This window comes from Ochotona curzoniae, unplaced genomic scaffold (assembly GCF_017591425.1).
Source record: "Ochotona curzoniae isolate NIBS_2020 unplaced genomic scaffold, NIBS_Ocur_1.0 scaffold_2453, whole genome shotgun sequence".
In the NCBI taxonomy this organism is placed as follows: domain Eukaryota; kingdom Metazoa; phylum Chordata; class Mammalia; order Lagomorpha; family Ochotonidae; genus Ochotona; species Ochotona curzoniae.
Window position 1 is genome coordinate 7,446,648 of NW_024467094.1, and position 20,109 is coordinate 7,466,756.

The 20,109-nt window shown below is 50.1% G+C and overlaps 1 protein-coding gene across 1 annotated transcript in view; it reads right to left on the reverse strand.

The window, feature by feature from the left end:
• The window catches only part of DNAH2 (dynein axonemal heavy chain 2), a 105,488-nt gene that overhangs the window by 12,424 nt on the left and 72,955 nt on the right, over window positions 1–20,109 (reverse strand). The window contains exons 54-63 of the mRNA XM_041000538.1: window positions 19,816–19,976; window positions 18,131–18,270; window positions 17,040–17,172; window positions 16,809–16,948; window positions 13,561–13,771; window positions 12,953–13,069; window positions 12,613–12,754; window positions 11,421–11,590; window positions 11,207–11,323; window positions 230–394 (exon numbers count right to left, since the gene is read on the reverse strand). Coding sequence (XP_040856472.1) covers window positions 230–394; window positions 11,207–11,323; window positions 11,421–11,590; window positions 12,613–12,754; window positions 12,953–13,069; window positions 13,561–13,771; window positions 16,809–16,948; window positions 17,040–17,172; window positions 18,131–18,270; window positions 19,816–19,976 — 1,496 coding nt within the window. The remainder of the gene's footprint in view (window positions 1–229; window positions 395–11,206; window positions 11,324–11,420; window positions 11,591–12,612; window positions 12,755–12,952; window positions 13,070–13,560; window positions 13,772–16,808; window positions 16,949–17,039; window positions 17,173–18,130; window positions 18,271–19,815; window positions 19,977–20,109) is intronic.

Below are 20,109 nucleotides of genomic sequence, written 5' to 3' on the forward strand. Positions count from 1 at the left end.
GACCTGGCTTTCGTGATGTGTGAGTTCCTAGTTTCCAGTAGCAGCAGTCCCAGCTCTCCCAAATTCTGGTGAAGTGTGCAGCGGGGCTCCCACCCCCTCTATTCTGCTTGTCCCCGTGCCCTGCCCTGGGTACCCGGTTGGGGGGGGGGGCTCTTGTTCTGAAGGGAGCGGGGTCTCATGGCAGTGGTGGCCTGAGAGAAGAGGAGCCGGGAGCACCCGCAACACTCACCTTCACCGTTTCTTCCCAGCGGGCCTTCTCACCCGCCAGCCCGGACACCAGCATGCCGGCTCGCTCCAGCTTCAGCTCCATCTCTTCTGACTTCTTGCGCAGCTCCTCCTTCTGGGCCAGCTTCTCATCGTACTGCTTCTTTAGCATCTCCAGTTTCTCTGCCACCTGGGTGAAAACGGAGACGAGGGCCTTAGCTGCTGGCCTCAAGGCCAGGTTGTTCCGGGTTGTGTTGGATGACCCAAGTGGGAAGGCAGAACAGAACTGACCTCTCAGAGTTGCCATAAGGAGCAGATATGGGGATGGCTGGCATTGTGGGGAAGGCCACCACCTGCCCACAGCCACCTGCTCCACTTTTTTTTTTAAGATCTATTGATTTTTATTGGAAAGTCAGATACAAAGAGAGATTTTCTATTAGCTGATCCACTTCCCAAGTAGCCGCAATGGCCAGAGCTGGGCTGATCTGAAGCCAGGAGCTTCTTCCAGGTCTTTCACATGGGTGCAAGGTCCCAAGACCTTGGGCGATCCTCTACTGCTTTCTCAGGCCACAAGCAGGGAGCTGTATGGGAAGGTGGGCAACTGGGACAGGAACCGGTGCCCACATGGGATCTTTGTACAACAAAGGCAAGGACTTTGGCCACTAGGCTCCACTTCTGATCCAGGTCCCTGCTAATGTTCCTTGGGAAAAGCAGCAGAAAGTGGCCCAGGGACTTGCACTCCTGCCACCCACGGAGGAGACCCAGATGGAATTCCTGGCTCCTGGTTTTCTGCTTGGCTCAGCCCCAGCTATTGTAGCCATTTGGGGAGTGAGCCAGCAGATGGACGATCTCTCTTTCTCTCTCTGACTTTCAAATAAAACAACCTATTTTTGAAAACTAGGGATGAATTTTCTTTTTTCTTGCTTCTGCAATGATGCTCAACATTGGGAGGAAATCAAGAACTCCTGAAACTGAATGAAGATGCACCTGGCCCCAAGACAGATGGCGATTCCAAGTGACAATGACAGAGCCCTCACAGCTGGCCTTGGTGGCTATCTGCATTAAGGACTGCAAAGGAAGAGATTTGCTTGGGAGGGGGCTGGTGGGCTGGGCGGCTCTGAGGGCCCAGCCACTGAGGCCTTGGGTATTCACACTGACAGAAGAGACTAACAAGGTCCCCCAGCTCCCCTCTTCCGTGCCCAGTGTCCATCCCCTGGGGTGAACCACTGTGTAATCCATCTCTCTCCTGACTTCTTCCAGTAGCTGTCTCCATAATATCTGAACAACATGTTCATTGCCTCCTTTTTTTTTTTTTCTTCCAAATGTTTTAATCTCTAAAGTTTTAACCTTGCTAATTAAGAAGCTATCATGAAGATGTGCCAGCCTGGAAAACCCATCAGTTGGTCCCAATGGTAGTTAAAATGTTGCTATATTTATTTCATCTACTTATTTTTTTTTTGCTAAAGTATGTTAACATAAATTACAAACTCATGAAATTTCAAGTGTAAATACTTCATAACGCATCTCTAAAAAATAATTAGGACATTTTCCTATATCATTGTGCCTAATAACATTTGTCTTTTTTTTTTTTTTTTTAAAGATCTATTTATTTGAAAGGCAGAGCGACAGACAGAGAAAGAGAGAGTTTCCATCCACCAGTTCACTCCCCTAACAGCTGGAACATCCAGGGCTAAGGCAGGCCGAGGCCAGGAGCTCAGAGTACCATCCTTATCTCCCAGCTGGATGCCTTGGGCCTTCATCTGCTGCCTTTCTAGGAATATTATCAGGGAGCTTGAAGGGAAGTGGAGCAGCTTGGGACTCAAACTGCTATTCCAATATGGGATGCAGCTGCTGCAGGCCACAGCATAACCCACTACACCACAGTGCTGGCCCCAGTCACATGGTTTGAACAGTGAGTACCTGCACTGGATTCAGCATTCGGAGAGAACCAAAGTCTACACAGTTGCACTCCCATCTCTGCCCACTGTCTTAGTTCCTCATGTGGCTTTCTAGAACGGTTCACACACAGAATCTGACTAGAGAAGAAGGCTTAGTGAGGCCAGGGCCTTGCCCACCACCAAATCTTCAAGTCCTAGAATCCTGCCCGGAACCCAGGGCTTTTCCAGTGAAGGCCTGTTTTAACGAAGCCGCCCTACTCAGCACTGGCTCCTGGTACAGGCTGCCTCATCTTGGACAGCTGCAGAGTAACCCACGTGTGCTGGAGCCGTGGCCTGCACAGCAGGTCTCCTCCGGAGGCCGACACTCTGCTAACACCATCAGTGCCAGGACAGAGAACCTTGTGCCTGTGGGGAGCACGTCCTCACCTTCCTGCTGCTTTGCGCTTTTCTGTTTCCTTGGTGAACATGTCACTTAAAAATGCCAAAAGCACATGGGCTGGGGTGGGCAGCATGATGACTCAACTAGCTAATCCTCTTTCTGCAAACACCTAGATCCCACATGAGCACTGGTTCATGTCCCAGCTCCTCCATTTCCCATCCAGCTCCCTGCTTCCTGGGAAAGCAGCAGAGGTCGGCCCAAAGCCTTGGGATCCTGCATCCACAGGGGAGACCTACAAAAAGCTCCCGGATTCTGGCTTGGGATCGGCTCAGCTCTGGCCATTGCGGCCACTTGGGGAGTGAACCAGTGAATGGAAGATCTTTCTCTTGGTCTTTTCTTCTCTCTGTAAATCTGCCTTTGCAATACAAATAATAAATAAATGTTTAAAAAAGTTCCCAAAACACCAGAGCATAGAAAGTCTTCCTCCAAACCGTGCTCCCCATTCATCCAGCTTTCCACCAGTTTCTTTTTTTTTTCTTTTAAAAATTATTACTGTATTATTATTATTATTATTACTATCTTATAATGTGGTTCTATAGGATCTGGGGTTCCCCCTCCCCTTTCCTCAGATCCCCTTTCCTCACTGATTTCCCTAATATAGTATAGTATAGTCCTTCATAAACAGTCACACATCCATCATTCTGCTGTTGAAGTGTAACCTTACACTGTAGTATGGACAATGGCAGAGAGTCCAGTATCCTTTTGTCAAGACATATTGAACAGTTTCATTGGGAGCTCATCTGTGGTTTGGAAGTAGAGATGCATACTGCATTGCATCTTCACAACTGGTTATGATAGTTTCTATTACATAGTTATTATACTTCCCCTTAAACAAAAAGCCATCAAACCAAAATCAACAGGAACAGCAATAAAAAAATTTACAACAACACAAAGTTAAATAACATGCCTCCAAATGACCAATATGTCGCTGAAGAAATGAAAATCAAAAACCTCCATGAGGAAAGTGATGCTACTGCATGACCTATGTGTCATTGAAAAATTAGGGGGAAAAAATGCCTCTTTTGAAGAAATGAAATTACAAACAAAACTATCAGATCCCACGAGGCATAGCAAAAACAGTATTAAAAAGGACTTTTATAACGTCAACCCTCCATTGTCCCCTGTGTTCCATCGTAAAAGTCTATCAACTGTAGGCTCGACTCCAACTTTCTGATGTTTATATGGGTCACGACACTGTTGGCACAGGCAAGGACAGAAAAGTAAAATATTCTGTTGCCTAGGTACAGTTTAGACGTCTCATTGGGGGTTTACTTTTATCCAGTTGTAGAGATGTGTTTTGTCAATTTTCTTTGGTTCTGGTACTCTGGGCTCCATTACATCCTTCGTTTGTGAGATTACAGGTGTATTTGTTTACCTTTGTTTTTGTTTTGCATTCTCAATGGAGGTTGTCTTATATTAGAGTGAACATATGATATTTGTCCTTTTGGGATTGGCTCATTTTACTGAGTTCCTCCCAGCAGTTCTGGGCATAAGTTTTTCTTAAAATTTTTCCCTCTGAGAGAGAGAGAGAAAGAGAGAGAGCAAGAGCGAGAGGGGAGAGACACAGAGCTCCCACCACTCCCTGTGATGGCCAAGACTGGTCCAGGCCAAAGCTGGAAGCCAGGACCTCCATTCCAGTCTCCTGTGTGGCGCAGGGACCCAAGCACTTGGGCCATCCTCTGCAGAAATTCCAGTGCATTAGCAGGGAGCTGGAGCGGAAGCAAAGCAATAGGACTAAAACCGGAGCTGCACTGTGGGATGCTGGCATGGCAGGGTGAGGCTTAACACACTGTGTTGCAACACCGGCCCCTCTTCCAGAGAAGCTCTCATTGGTTGGATTCGGCTTATTTCATATTTTCTTTTCTGTATTGTCTTTCTTGGCTTTCTATCTTCCATATTGTCATCACTTAAAACTCCTTCCAAAGTCTGTCTTCTTTCTCTATTAGGACTTTCCTCCTAGCTTTCCCATTGTTCACTTGGGGATATGATTTACTGTTTAATGACTTCCGATGATGTTAATTAGGCTTGATCTGAAGTCCCCTGTGGCCACCATTACCGTGGCTTCCCCATCCCAGGAGTCAAACATTGTTGTCCTTTTTTCATCTTCCACCAAGGGAGCTGTATGGCTGCTCTGACTGTTGATAGCATAAGCTAGAACATTCCATTGGGGCCAGATCCTTTTCTTTTAGGGCTGAGCTGATCCATATGGAGTACCAGTTCCCCTTGAATGTTCCAGGGTACAGGAGACCCTCCTGGCCGAACATCACCTGAGAACAGGTGTTTCTGTCCAGACTCAGGGTCCCAGAGGACAGGCATGATGCCTCTTGGGTCTGCCCATGTCCTATATCCAGTGCCTAGGGTGGAGTCTGCTGTGCTTCTGGTCCCAACCTCCTACAACGCATGCCCTGGGAGGCAGTAGAAGATGGTTCAAGTATTTGGGTTCCTATCACTCCTGTGAGAGGTCTGGACTGCGTGAGGCCAGGGCCCAGCTGTCACAGACATCTGGGGAGTGAGCTGGCAAATATGAGGTTCTGTTCATTGGGTGATGACTCAATTGGCTGATCCTCTCTCTTCAAGTACCAGGATCCCATATGGGTTCCAGTTTGTGTCCTGGCTGCTCCACTTCCCACCCAGCTCCCTGCTTGTGTCCTGGGAAATCAGTAGAGGATGGCCCAAAGCCTTGGGACCCTGCACCCGCCCACAGGGGAGACCCGGAAGAAGCTCCTATCTTTGGATTGCCTCAACTCCAGCCATTGCAGCCACTTGGGGGAGTGAACCAGGAAGATTTCTCTGTCTCTCCTTCTCTCTGTAGGTCTGCCTTCCCAATAAAAATAAATAAATCTTTCAAAAACAAATCTTACTCATGACTCACCTTTCAAAAATTAAAATTTAAAATAAATATATAAAAATTTTCAGGTAAGGAAATAAAAACAGAGCACCCTCAACCCATCCTCCGTAGATGATGAAGCAGCTTTCGCTTTGTTTCTCAGTTTGTTTAGGATCCAGGCCTAGATGCAGGCTGTCCGTCCCTGGGTCCCCTCAGGGGCATATAAGCCAACTTGAGAAGCCCAAGAGGAACCTTTGGGTGGCTGGGTGTGAGCAGGGGTCCCGACACAGGCATACAGAGGCTCCCGTTAGACCAGGTGCTTTTTTTTTTTTTAAACATTGCAGTGGCTGCCTTCTAGGCATATGACTTGGGTAAAGGCTTTGAGCCAAATGCATATTGTTTCAGTCTTGGCTGGTAACTTTGGAGTGGGTGCCTCTCAGGGTAGGCCTACTTGATGATAGCCTCGAGCAAGCTGAGCTTGGGCAACCTAACCCCTACCCAGACCAGGGAAAGACATGAGTTGACCAGGAGCAGGGGAAGGCCGTGCCTTGAGACATAAACGGCAGAGGGCATGTTCCCCAGAAGGCCTAGAGCCACAGACTTCAGCAGCTTCAGCTTGAGCTCTGGTGAAGTGACCTCGCCACGTAAAGTCAGGATGGGCACAAGGGACACACCTCACTAACAGGTAATTTTGCAGGTTTCAGCAATACCACGAAGAGAGGCAGCAACAACAGCCATGTTGGCACCAACTGACCAAGCCCAATCATGCCACAGGGCAGCAGACCCAGAGTTCAAGGGGGGAAAGGCAATTATAAGGGTATACCCAGGGTGAAGGTTCTGCACGGACTTTCAAACCATTGCAACGATGAATTTTTACCTCAAAGACTCCCCTGCACCAAGTTAAAGCATGCGGGCTTCCCACCCTCCACCACCGGTCAGTGCCCATTGGTTGGGCTGCATCTCATGCTACCAGCATACTGGAGAGTTCTCCCAGCTAAACAAGGGCTCCTCAGAGCACACAGCCTGGGGGAGCTGAAGTCAAGGTGTTCTCCATGCAGCTTCACTCCCTCAAGGATGCCGGAGTGGCTACCATGGCCTTCCGAAAGAACAACAGCTTCTCTCTTTTTAAAAAACAACAACTTTTAAAATATTTTTCTCTTTAAGTTTTATATTTCTTTTTCTTGGAAAGGCAGAGTTACAGAGAAAAGGAGAGACAGAGAGAAAAGATCTTCCATTCGCTGGTCCACTCCCCAAGTGGCCACTGGTATGGATAATAGACAACGATAACTGGACCAACCATGAGCTCTGCAAAAGCGCCAGGTCCGGGCAGGGCTCTGGGAAGGTTGAGAGCCTCTGGCCTGGTTAATATTACCATCTGAGCGAGGGCATGCTGACCTTGGTAGCTTTTGCTTTGTTAGCTTGAGATGTTGCTCTATTATTAGCAGATTGCTACCAGTGGCCACGCTGCCGTTGCGCACGTAGCATGACTTTTTGTATACTCACTTTAACTGTAAAAACCTTGTTTGCCTTCCCGTTGGTGCTCTATCCTGCAAGACACTTGCTGTCCTGCTCCACAATACATTCATTTTTCCTTGAAAGGTTGAAGATCTGCTTTCTGATTTACAACAGCTGCAACAGCCAGAACTGAGTTGTTCTGAAGCCAGGAGCCTCCTCTGGGTCTCCCACACGGGTGCAGGGTCCTGAGGCTTTGGGCCACCCTCGACTGCTTTCCCAGGCCACAAGCAGGGAGCTGGATGGGAAGTGGAGCAGCCAGTACACAAACTGGAGCCCATATGGGATCCCGGGGCATGCAAGATGAGGACTTTAACCATTAGGCTACTGTGCTGGGCCCTAGCTGTTTGTTTTTATTCACAAATAACTATTTGGATATCATGCATATCTTATTAGCCCCTTGAGTTCATTTTTGCTCTCACGTGATGCTCCTACTTTGGGACTAATACAGCCCCTGAGATCTTGAGGGGACCATGTCCATTTCCAGGAACAGTCTCTGCTGTGGTCCCCCCAAAGCTCCAGTGTGGAAATTTGATCCCCAGGGCAGGGGCACTGATGGCGGGGGGTGGCTTCCGGGAGGCGGTTACGTGGGCAGGGTGCTGCAGACCATACAAAAACGGGCTAAAAGCTCTCATGAGGAAGTGGCTGTCAGCAGCCACTGACCCTGCCCACGTATACGTCTCAGCTTCCCAGCCTCCGGAACTGAGAAACACGTTGCTATAGTTTACAAATGACTTGGTATTTGCTTATGGCTGCCCAGATAGGCTGACAGGCTCATCTGAGACTGAGCCGAAAGAGAAAGCGAGGAGGGTGGCTTAGGGACTGTAACCTAAGAAGGTTGGGTGCTGATGTTGTATCACAGTGAGTTAAGCCACCATCTGCAATGCTAAATCCCATATTAGTGTTGGTTCCAGTGTCTTGGGTGTCCCATTTATGACCCAGCTCTCTGCTAATATGCTTGGGAAAGCAGCAGAAGATGGCTCAGGTGCTTGGGACAGAGGGGCTTTTGAAGCGCTGGTTCTCAGGCTCTCTCAGAATTTCTTCCTTAACTGGCCTCGGATTGGGCCCAAATCTCAACACAGTGCTCAGTTCTGTTAAAAGGCACCTCTGGGGGCAGGCATTTGGCCTAGTGAGCGAGCCACTGGCTACGTCATCCACGTCTAAGGCCAGAATGCCTCAGTTGCACACCTGGCCGTGGCTCCCGACTCGTTTCCTGTGATGGCTCAAGTGGCTGAGTGCCCGTCACCACCGTGGAAGACCTGTGCTGTGTTCCCGGCTCCCAGCTTTGGCTATGGCTCAGCTCCAGCTACCAGAGCCATACATCTGACTCTCGCACAGGCTGGGGATGCGTCCCGAGTCCCACTGTTTGGGACGTCATGTCCCATGTTAGAGTGTCAGCTTGAGTTCTGACTGCTGATGTGCCTGGGAAGCAGCGGATGATGGCTGAAGTAGCTGAGCTTTTGCCGCCCACGTGGGAGGCCCGGATGGAGCTGCAGGCTTCTGACAACAACCTGACCCAGCCCCAGCTGTGGGAGGACTTTGGGGAGTGAACCAGCTGAGGGAAGACCTATCTCTGTCTCTGTCAGCTTGCCTTTGAATTAAGAAGTTTCTCTCTCTCTAAACAAAATAAAACAAGCCTTGACCAGCCTTTCTCATAACGTAGGAGGAATTTTGGTTCCCTGTCAGTTATGGATGCTTGCGTGTGGGCGTGGATCCTACACCAAGACGCCCCACACCAGGTGCTCAGCAAGTTGTTGGCCCAATGCATGGCGCTGGCAGCAGAAGTGAGTGCTGGCATTTTTCACATGTGAAGAAAACACCCCTAATTACTTGCCCAGGGAAATGACTCATCTGGGTGGGAAGGCTTTCCAGACAGACTGCTACTGTGGATTCACTCTCGGAAGGAGAGAGTGAAAGAGCATAGGAGCCGAGAGCAGCAGCAGGTGGCAGTTGCAGCAGGGGGCAAGCCTTGCCGAAGCCTAGTGGACCCTGGCCACTTGCCCAGCATGGGCATCACCCAGTGGCCTCAGGGCAGCTTCATGTCTGCCAGTAAAAAAAAAAAAAAATGCCCAGAGCTGGAACAGACAAGGATGGGCCACGGGCAGTAAGGTGTGGAGGCAGCAGCCTGGCTCGACCTAAGCTCATGGTAACCAGCTGGTGGCCACGACCGGTCGCACTTAACAGCACTGGCCTCAGCTCTGCCCCGCCCTTTAAGATCATTGGATTTGGATGTCTTCCACCCATGGGCTTCAGGTAGAATATTTTGAAATTGTCTGGACAGATTCAATGATGGAAAAAATAGATATAACATATATATATATATTTTAAATAATCTGTGGGAGAATTTTTTTTTAAGATTTTTTTTTTTTTGGAAAGTCGGATATACAGAGAGGAGGAGAGACAGGAAGATCTTCCATCCAAAGATTCACTCCCCAAGATGCCACAATGGTTGGAATTGTGCCAATCTGAAGCCAGGAGCCAGGAACCTCTTCCAGGTCTCTTGTGCAGGTGCAGGGTCCCAAGGCTTTGGGCTGTCCTCCACTGCTTTCCCAGGTCACAAACAGGGAGCTGGATGGGAAGCAGGGCTGCTGGGGTTAGAACTAGCGACCATATGGGCAAGGACTTTAGCAGCTGAGCTATCACGCTGGACCCAGTTTTCTGCATATTTGATAGCATAAGCAAAGAGGACCAAGATAGACAGAATTGGAGATAATCAACATGTCTGCCAGAAGAGGAACAGCTAGGAGCCTGTCTTTAGCTTGGCTGTGAAGACATCGCACTTCATACATCGGAGTGCGGGGTGCAACACCCGGCCCTGACTCCTGACTCCAGCCAGCAGGAGTGGCGCCCGTGACTGAGTCTCCGGTGCCCAGCTTCAGCCCAGCCCCAGGTTAGGGCTGTTGTCGGCATCTGGAGACACGAACCAACAGTGAGCAGCACTTTCTTCCCCTTCTCTCTCATTGTGTGTGTGTGTGTGTCTGTCTGTCTGTCTCTTTGCCTCTTTTTTAAAAAGAGGTCATTGAGCACATGATGGCATGCGTGGCCATCCACTGTGGCATCACACTGCAGCACAAACAGGAAGTCGATGTACTAATGTGGCGCTGTCTCCAGCACGCAGGCAAGAGGGGACAGTTCAGCACGTGGACACATGTCAGGAGCCGTGTACTATAGCCACACTGAAGCCATTTTGAATATAGAACTATGGGCCAGTGAAAAATCCCCGGCTGGCTAGATGCTTGGGAAAGAAGTTATGAAACTAATCACACACTTAGCTTCAATTGTTTCTAGCAACTGTTTTAGAATGTGATTTATGCTGTACCTGCCGACATCTTGTTACTGATTACCTATGCTATTGTTGATATGTTGGTTACTATGGTTGATATGGTAGCTGCTCAAGAACAATCGGTCTGGAGACCATGGCTTGCGTCCTAGTTTCTCCTTTCCTCCCTGAGCCTTAGTTACTGAAGAGTATAAAAACCCTCAATTAAAATCAATAAACTGACAGCTTGATCAGACATCCTGTCTTGCTGTCCATTCTTTGTGTCTCTTGTCCCCCAATCTCTCCTAGGTGGTTGAGACCCCCGTTGACTGTCCTGCTGGACGGGACAGACACACACAGCACATGCGCGAGGTCTTCACCAGCCTGTGGCAAATGCACATTGTGGAAGAAACCATGTGTGTGTTCTAGTATTGCTTTGAAGCCAATGAACTTCTCTTAGTTCTGTTCTTCTACAAGCCCTTGGAAGCCTTCTCAGGCCACATGTGGAGGGATGACTGGAGATTGTGCCAGCACTGGCTTCCAGGGAGAGAAGCGGGGTGCAGAAGACATTATTAAACCTGTGATCAGGGCCCGGTGTAGTAGCCTAGCAGCTGAAGTCCTCGCCTTGATGCACTGGGATCCCACATGAGCACTGGTTCTAATCCCAGCAGCTCCACTTCCCATCCAGCTCCCTGCTTGTGGCCTGGGAAAGCAGTCAAGGGCAGCCCAAAGCCTTGGGACCCTGTACCTGGGTGGGTGACCCAGAAAGTAGCTCCTGACTCCTGGTTTCGGATCAGCGCAGCAACAGCTGTTGCGGCCACTTGGGGAGTGAATCAGCAGACAGAAGATCTTCCTCTCTGTTTCTCCTCCTCTCCGTATATCTGACTTTCCAATGAAAAGAAATCTTTAAAAAAAATAACCCACTGTGATAAGAAAAACCAGAAGGACTTGGAGAAATGAACACTTAACAGCACTGAACTCACTGAGCTGCTCTGGCTGCCTGAGAGTCACTGTGCATGCGCCTTAGTGGGAATCACCAGGGAGAGATGCGACGGCAGATGGCTCACCTCCCGCAGCTTCTCCTGCGCCTCCGCCAGGGCTGCCTGCTTCTCCTGCAGCTGGGCCAAGGCTGCGTTCATCCGGATTCGCTTGGGCTCCACCACCCGGTATAGCCGCCCATACAGCTGCGGAAAGACGACCAGGCTTGGGGGTTGCCCATCCTCTGGGTCTATCACCCCACCCTCTCCGGCTCCCTCCAGGTCTCTCTCTTGCCCAGCTCACCTCCATGGCCCGCACCCACATGCAGAGGGACTTGGCGGCTAGGGAGACACGTCCGATGATGTCCGGCTGGAAGTCGGGCTGCGCACAGTAAGCCCCAATTTTCTTCAGAACCTTGTCGGAGATGTTGTCTTTGTCAAAGTGAATCAGGGACTTGATGAAGTTCTGCTCCCCTGTGAAATGATAGTTGCGGGGGACAGGGCTCAGCCAGTCCCCAGACCCCTCCTGGTCCAGGCTTCACCACCAGGGTTTTTTGGTTTTTTGTTTGTTTGTTTTTAAGATTTATTTATTTAATTTGAAAGTGTTACAGAGAGGGAGAGACAGAGATCTTCCATCTGCTGGTTCATTCACACATGACCGATCTCCCATCACTCATCTTGGACACACGCAATGCTACCGCCCTACATGTCACCCCTTTTAGGCAGTACACTACTTTCCAGGGATCAACAAACTCCAGCTCCCACCCTAAACTCCACCCTGGCACCCAAAGTAGGAAAAAGCACCCATATGAAACATGAAGAGTGCTTTATCCAGCTTCCAGTGCCTGCCAAGGCTTTCATGCCCTCAGGGTCTGCAATACACCTTGATGGCAATTTCCCTTCACTGGCTTCTGTTAGGATGAGCTGGGGCTAGGGTGGTGGCATAGCAAATGAAGCCACCACTTGCCATGGCCATATCCAGATCAGAGTACAGGTTTAAGTCCCAGCTCCCCCTCTTTTTTTTTACCCAGATTCCTGCTAGTGTCTGTGTGGGAAGTAGCAGGCGGTGACCCAAGTGCCTGGGCTCTGCTACCTCTATAGGAGACTTGGGTAGTTTTCCGCGCTTCAGGCTTGCCCAACCAGGGCTGCTATGTGGTCAATATGGGGGTGACCCATTGGATAAAAGATCTCTCTCTCTCTCTGTCTTTCAAATACATAACCATTTCTTAAAGGTTGTTTTTTTTTTTTTTTAATCACCAAAGACTTTTGGCTGGTCCTGCTGTCTCCCATGGGGATTCTAGGCTCCTGGGGGTCTGCACAGGGTCTCCCTGACCCCATCACAGGCTCAGTCAGCGTCCCTGGGGGCTGCAATAAGTGCCACCTTGGCCCTGTCACAGACCAAGTTGGCGCTCCTGAGGGCTACAGCAGGTGCCTCCTTGACCCCATCGCAGGCTGGTCAACACCCCTGGGGGCTGCAGCAGGTGCTTGTAGCTTACCCAACTGCCTCTTGGCCTCTGCCCACGTGGGCTCGTTGCCCCGCAGAATCATGACAGCCTGCATCACGATCTCCACCTGGGCAGGGGGCCGCCCGTAAGACTTGATCTCGCCTATATCTTTCTTGTTCAGAGACTCCAGGGCCTAGGGAAAGCATCCCCAGAGGGAGCCAGAGCATGGTCAACCCAAGGGCCAGTTGTTGGATCCTTCCAGGGGCCAGGGCCCAGCTGAGGGAACACCTTGTCCCCAGGGACTTTGGGGATAAGGAAGGCAGGCCTCACTCCCCTCCCTGAACCCTGCCCCGATTTCCCGGCCATCCATCCTGGTGCCCGTCCCTAGTACCCGCATGGCCTCTTCCAGGGCGGGCAGCGCCTCTTCTAGATCCTTCTGGGCATTATCAGCCAGTGCCTGACACTTGATTTCCTCAACAGCAATCTTTTCACTGTTGGCTGTGACAGCCTGGGGACAAACAGAGGACATGGGTTTTTCTGTCTCTGCCTTGGGCAGAGGGGAGGGTGATGGTGTTGGGAAAGGGGATGAAGGAGAAGGCTGAGGAAAAGATGTGAAGAGTGGGGCTTGCATGTTAAGCTGCCACCTGTGACGCTGGCATCCTTTATGGGTGCTGGTTCGAGTTTTGGCTGCTCTGCTTCTGATTCAACTCCCTGTTAATGTGCCTGTGAAGGCAGCAGAACAGGGTCCAAATCCTTGGGCTCCTGCCATCCCTTTGGAAGATCCTGATGAAGTTCCTGGCTTCAGCTTGGCCACTGTAGCCATTTGGGGAGTTAATCAGTGGATGGAATATCTCCTCCCATCTCCCTTACTCTCTGTAACACAGCTTTACAAATAAATAATTAAAGCTGTATTCTACCCAAGTGTGGGGAGGGGTGGAGCAGGTGTCCTGGAGGCATGCCGGAGCTGAGGGCACCGAGGGGAGGGAGGGGGTGCTCCACCTTCTGCTGCTCATCTGCCTCCCGCTTCTGTTGCACGATGATGACCAGGTACTCCTCGCATTGCTTCTGGAACTCGGCCACCTTCTTCTTGGCGTCCTCCAGTTCCAGTGACATCACTTCCACCTTCTCCCTAGTCTCATCAATCTTGAACAAACCAGTCCGCAGCTTGTTGGCTTGGTCCAGCAGCTCCTGGTGTTTTTCTGCCAGCAGTCTGAGGGAGAGGGCTTGGGTGGGGTGTGTAAAGGGGTGGGGTTCTTGGGGATGGGGAGTTGTGGGGAGGGTGTCTTGCCATCACCCTGGTCAGGGGTTTTGTTGTTGAATACAGCTTCCCCCTGTTGAATACAGCTCATCGCACCAGGCTCTTGTCCCCCTGACTTCTATGTGGCACTGTCCAAAATCTGCCTGGGAAATGCTGTTTCCATTCCACTAGCGCCCCTGCTGGAGAATCTTCTACTGCTTTCCCTGGGTCATGGGTAGAGGGGTTACAGAGAGCCAGAAACCCCTGAACCTGCCTACAGCAGGTGGCCACCCTGTGGAAAGGAAAGTGGGCCTTGGATTACCACCGTTACTGACTTTTAGCTAGCTATTCTTATAATTTATTTCTTTTATAATTTTTCAATTTTCTTATTCATAATTTTATTTTTATACTTTAGTTTTATTTATTTTTCATTTATTTAGAAGGAAAGGAGAGTGCCTGGTGTGATGGCCTACTGGCTAAATCCTCGCCTTGCATGCACCAGCATCCCTTATGGGCACTGGTTTGTGTTCCGGTTGCTCCACTTCCCATCCAGCTCCCTGCTTGTGGTCTGGGAAAGCAGTGGAAGATGCCCCAAAGCCTTGGGACCCTGCACCCATGTAGGAGACCCAACAAGGGTTCCTGGCTTCTGGCTGCAGATCAGCTCAGCTCTGGCCATTGCAGCCACTTGGGGAGTGAACCAGTGAACGGAAATTTTTTCTTTCTGTCCTTCTCTGTGTAAATCTGCCTTTCAATAAAAGTAAATAAATCTTAAAACAAACAAACAGACAGAAAGGTAAGGAGCCAGAGGGAGCATCTAACCACTGGCTCACTCGCCAAATTGGTTTCGAGGGCTAAGGCTGGGACAGGTTGGAATCAAGAGCCTGGAACTCAACCTGGGTCTCCCACATGGGTGGGAGGGACCCAGCCACATGTGCCATCACCTGCTGTCCCCTGGAGTGCACAGGAGCAGGAACTTCAAGTGGAGAGCAACACTGGGTTTTGAACCCAGGCACTAAGTGTCGTCCCAAGCACTGTCGTACCCACTGGGTCATATACACGCCTCACTCACTCAAATAAATCTTTAAAAATAATTTTAAGTATGTTAGCTAAATGAATTCGCTTTGACCATCATTGCGTTTTTTTCTTCATTTTGGTTGGCTTTGGCATGGCCCAGCCCCAGCTGCTCTGGGTATCTGGGGAGTGAAAAGATGGACAGATCCTCTATGCCTATCTCCCCCTATTACCTGGCCTTTCAAATGAATGAATAATAAATAAGGGCCTAGCACAGTGGCATATCAGGTTAAACCTCTGCCTGCTGGTGCTGGCATCCCATATGGGCACTGGTTCTAGTCCTGGCTGCTGCACTTCTAACCCAGATCCCTGTTTATGGCCTAGGAAATGAGCAGAGGATGGCTCAAGTCCTTAGGTTCCTGCACCTATGTAGGAGACCCGGATGAAGTTCCTAGTTCCTTGCTTCAGATAGGCTCAGCTCTGGGTGTTGTAGCCATTTGGAAAATGAACTAGCAGATGGAAGATGTGTGTGTGTGTGTGTGTGTGTGTATCCCTGGTCTCTCTCTATATATAACTCTTTCAAGTTAAATAAATAAATCTTTAAATAAAAGAAAATCTTTAAAAATACATAAAAACATACTAAATCATTTACATTTTTTAAAAATTCTCTTCTATTCTTCAAATAATTATTATGCTATACAATAGGAAGATAATCACTTAGTGACTGAATATAAAATTGTTGGGTATTGACACTGGCTTTTACAATAAGAAATAAATATTTGTTCTATTTTCTGGCACATAATGCCTAAAACCCTTCCACTTGTAGCTCATGAGGGCAAAGGTGGCTGGAGCTTCTGGCCAGTCCTGGGAAGGAACCAGGGAAGCTGCTCTCAGCATCAGCTGGATTCTTGGCCTCCTCTCCTGACCTCTGGGGCAGGCAAGGGAGACTCAAGGTTGATTCGATCACCTGAGGCTGGTGGTTTCATCACATCAGCTGTGCCCGGGCCATGGAGCTGCTATGAAAACCCATAACAGCAGGGTCTGGCAGGGGGTTTCAGGTTGGTGGGCAATATCTTGTCCATAGGACAAGAGGGCAGCAGCCCAGCTGTACAGGGACGGGGTGCTGTGGTCAGGACCCTTAGGAACTCCACCCTATGTTCATTTATACCTTTCCAAATTTCTGTCTTTATTTTTAAAGCAGAGAGACAGAAAAAGGATGGGCAGAGGGAGAGAGAGAAAATGAATTTCCATTTTCTGGTAAACTCTCTCAAAGCCCACAAGAGCTGGGGCTGGATCAGACGGAAGCTTGGAGCTTCACTCAGGCCTCTCCTGTAGGGGACAGGGCTCCACCAGTGTGAGCCATCACAGGTGCTTCCCAGTCAGCATCAACAGGAAGCTGGAGTCAGGAGCAGAGCCAGGACTCAAACCCAGTCACTTCAACATGGGGTGCAGGCAGCCCACAAAGTGTCTTCACTGCTCTGCCAAACGCCTCCTCCCCCTCCCCATTAGTATCTTTTAAAATATTGTTGCAGGGGCCAATATTGCTGTGTAGTGAATTAAGCCACTGCTTGCCGTATCAGCATCCCAAATGAGCACAGGTTCGAGTCCCGGCTGCTCCAATTCTGATCCAGCTTCCTGTTAATGTCCCTAGGAGAGCAGCAGAAGATGGCCCAAGTGCTTGGGCTCCTGCTCCCCATGTGGGAGACCTGCATAGAATTCCTGGTTCCTGATTTCTGCCTGGCCCAGCCCTAACTTCCTTCAGCTATTTGGGGGACATGGACAGCAAATGCAAAACCTCTTTCTCTCTCCATCTTTCTGTCTGCTCCTGCCTTTCTAATAAATAATAAATATATGTATATATTTTTTTAATACAAAAACAGAAAAAAGCTCTGCCCAGCTACCATTCCCTGAGCAGTCAGGTCCTTGAACCAGTCCCTGCAGGGGACTTCGTACTTCCCCCTTCCCGTCCCCCCAACTATGATCTGGCTCTTCTCCTTACTTCTTGTATCCAGACACGAGTTCCAGGTAGTTGGTGGGTGTGACATAGTTGTGTCTTCGCAGCTCCAACAGCATCTTGTGGGAGTACTGAGCCACCGACCAGTGCATGGTGACAAAAATCCGGGCCACCTTCCTGTGGATCTGAGGTCAAGGATAAAGGATGGAAGATGCCGGGAGTGGAGGGCACCTCTGGGGGGCAGGGGGTTATGGAGCAGCAGGGGGCAGGGCTCACATTCTCCTGCGTCCCCAGGTCTACGCCCATGAGGTACTTTTCAGCCACCTCCAGCAGGGCCTCGCGGGGCCACTCCGAGAACCAGTTGATGGTGGTGCAGTTCACCAAGGCTGGGTACTGGCGGATCCAGTTCCTGGGGAGAGGTTTTGAGTGGCAGTGATGTCCCTTCGTGGCACAGTCTGTGGTGACCTCGGTGCAGCTGGACATGCTCGGGGCTGGCTCGCATGGCTTGTAGAAACAGCGGGTGTGGGACTCTGACGAGGAGCTTCCCTCTGGATGTCAGCTTCTCCTCTAAAATGGGGGGCTTGGGAGGGACTGACATGTATACTATGCTAAGTGATGCTAAGCATGGCAGCACCTGTCGTAAGCCAAATCCACTGTGCTCATTCCCCAGGGCAATCCAGCCTGCCTCCTCACCCATATTCTTTGCTCTCCTCCTAATTTCCCAAATGCTTAACCTTCCAGCCACATTGAGAATGGGTAAAAAAAAAAACAGGTCCTGTACATACATGGTAGATAAACTATAATTCAGTCTTAAAGAGAAGGCAACTGGTCACCCTGCACACTGTGACGGTCCTTGAAGATCAACATGGAGGGAGTGAGCCCGTCCCAAAGGCCAAACACCACAGTCAGACTCACAGGGACAGTTAGGACGATGGGGCTGCCAGGGCTGCAGGGACTAGTGTGTAATGGGTACAGAGTTAAGTTTGCAAAAGTGAAAAAGTTTTAGGGAACCGTGGTGGTGTCACGATTTGAATGAACTTCATGCTATGCTCAAAAATGACCTGGATGGTCAATTTATCTGGGTTCTTTAAAAAAAGAAAAACCTCTAATTAAAAACACCCAAAAGACAAACTCATGACTCACACTAAAAGGACAGAGGACTCAAGTTCAGCTGTAGGAGCTTCTGGAGACAAGGAACCGCCCACCACACAAAGGTGGGTGGGCCCGGTGGGAGCGCTGCTGTCACTCCAGAGGAACTTCTGGGAGGTATGAGGGCTTGGGGTGGGAGTGGGGAGGGGGAGGGGTGAGGAGGGGTTCCCTGGGGAGAGTGCTGGGGCCTTTGGGGAGGAGGGGGACATGATAGTTACCTGAAGGGGTCCCCCACGGGGCTGAGGCACAGCACGATGTGCAGGTTGTTCCGCACGCGCTCGATGAGGTAGGCAAAGAGGCTATCGGAGGATTCGGGCACCTGATCTGCCCGTGCCTGGTCTATGATGTGCCCCTGGATCTGACAGAAGTCATGGAGGATTAGGGGGATGGCGCTCCTGGTCTCAGCGCAGTCAGCAGGGCAGCAGGTTAGGTCAACTGACCACATACAGGTTTTTTGATTTTTTGTTTGTTTTGCTTTTGATGTTCATTTATGTTTTCATTTGTTTGAAAGGCAGAGTGAGAGAGAAAGAGAGAGATCTTCCATCCCCTGGTACATTCTCCAATGCCTGCAACAGCCAAGGCTGGCAGAGGCTCAAGCCAGAAGTCGGAGTCCACTCCAGCTGGTCTCCCAAACAGGTGCCAGGGATGCAAACACTGGAGTCAGCACCTGCTGCCTTGCAGGGGACGCATTAGCAGAAAGCTGAACCAGAAGCGGAGGCAGAACTCAAACCAGGCACGCTGGTATGGGATGTCGATGTCCCAAGTGATGTTTAAACCCACTGTACCACAATACCCACCCAGATGAGTTTCAAAACAGCTCTAGGGATGGACTTTTAAAAAAAAATGTTTACTTTTTATTTTTTAAACTCAGAGAGAGAGGGAGAGACAAAGACAGATCTTCCACAAGCTGGTTCACTCTCTAGAAGTTGGTAATGGGAGCCAGCGGCTTCACAGGGTCTTCTATGAGAGTGACAGAGATCCAAACCCTTCTACTGCTTTTCCCAGCAGGGAGCTGGATTGGAAACAGAGGAAGCAGGACACCAACTGGCACCCGGAAGGGTTGCCGGCATGATGGGTGACAGGCTGGCTGCTACTCCACAATGCCGGCTGCTGAGAGTGGACATTTGGCAGAGCAGTTAAGACCCTGCTTGGGTCACACACATCTCATAGCAGAGTGCGTGGGTTTGAATATCCGCTCTGCTTCCAATTCCAGCTTCCTGCTAATGTCCACCTTGGGAGGCAGATGAGAGCTTGAGTTCCTGGGTCCCTTACTGCCTTGTGCAAGTCCTGGATTGAGTTCCAGGCTTATGGCTTCAGCCTGGGCTAGCCTCAACTGTTGCAGGTATTTGGGGAGCAAACTGGGGGTTAGAGGAGCTCTTTCTCTCTGCCTTTCAAAAAATAGTAAGTTATTTTTAAAAACAGGCCTGGATTGATGCTGTTTCATAACAGGTTAAGCCTCTGCCTGCAATGTTGGCATTCCATATGGGTGCCAGTTCAAGGCCTGGCTGCTTCACTTCCAATCCAGCTCTCTGCTAATCCACCTGGGAAAGCAGAGGAGGATGACCCAAGTTCTAATCTGCCCGTGCCTGGTCTATGAGAGATCTTTCTCTTTGTCTCTCCTCTCTGTAAACCTAACTTTCCAATAAAATGAATAAATAAATGTTTAAGAAACGTATTTACAAGGAAAAAAAAAAAGCATCCCTGTTCAGGAGGGTTCCCTTGGAGAAGAGAGCTGAAGCGCAACAGTCTTTTGGCCTCGGGCTGGTGAGAGGGGTGAGGAGAATGTGTGTGGAGGGTGTGGGTAGGGGTGTGTGGGGGCGCTACAGAGCACCTGCTGGGAGTTGTGATTCTTCAGGGGATAAGAAGGTCTAAGTGGTGATGGCAGGTGTGGGAGGAAGGGTACCTCTTCAAACTCATCTGTCTTGTAGAGGTTGGGGACCTCGCCCGAGCTGAGGATGTTGTTGATGTCCTCCAGGAAGGACTCGTCTACAATCTGGGTGTCCACAAAGAGGAAGGACGTGGTCTTGAGCTCCACCCCAGCCTGACGATACAGGCGCTTGATGTCTGGCCAGACGGAAGGTGGGGTAAGGGTCAGAACGGACACGCTGCCCCACCCACCCACCCCACTCCCAGCCCAGGGCACATAGAGCACTCACCTGCACTCCACACCGGCCATGCACAGCCCATCCCTCCTCTT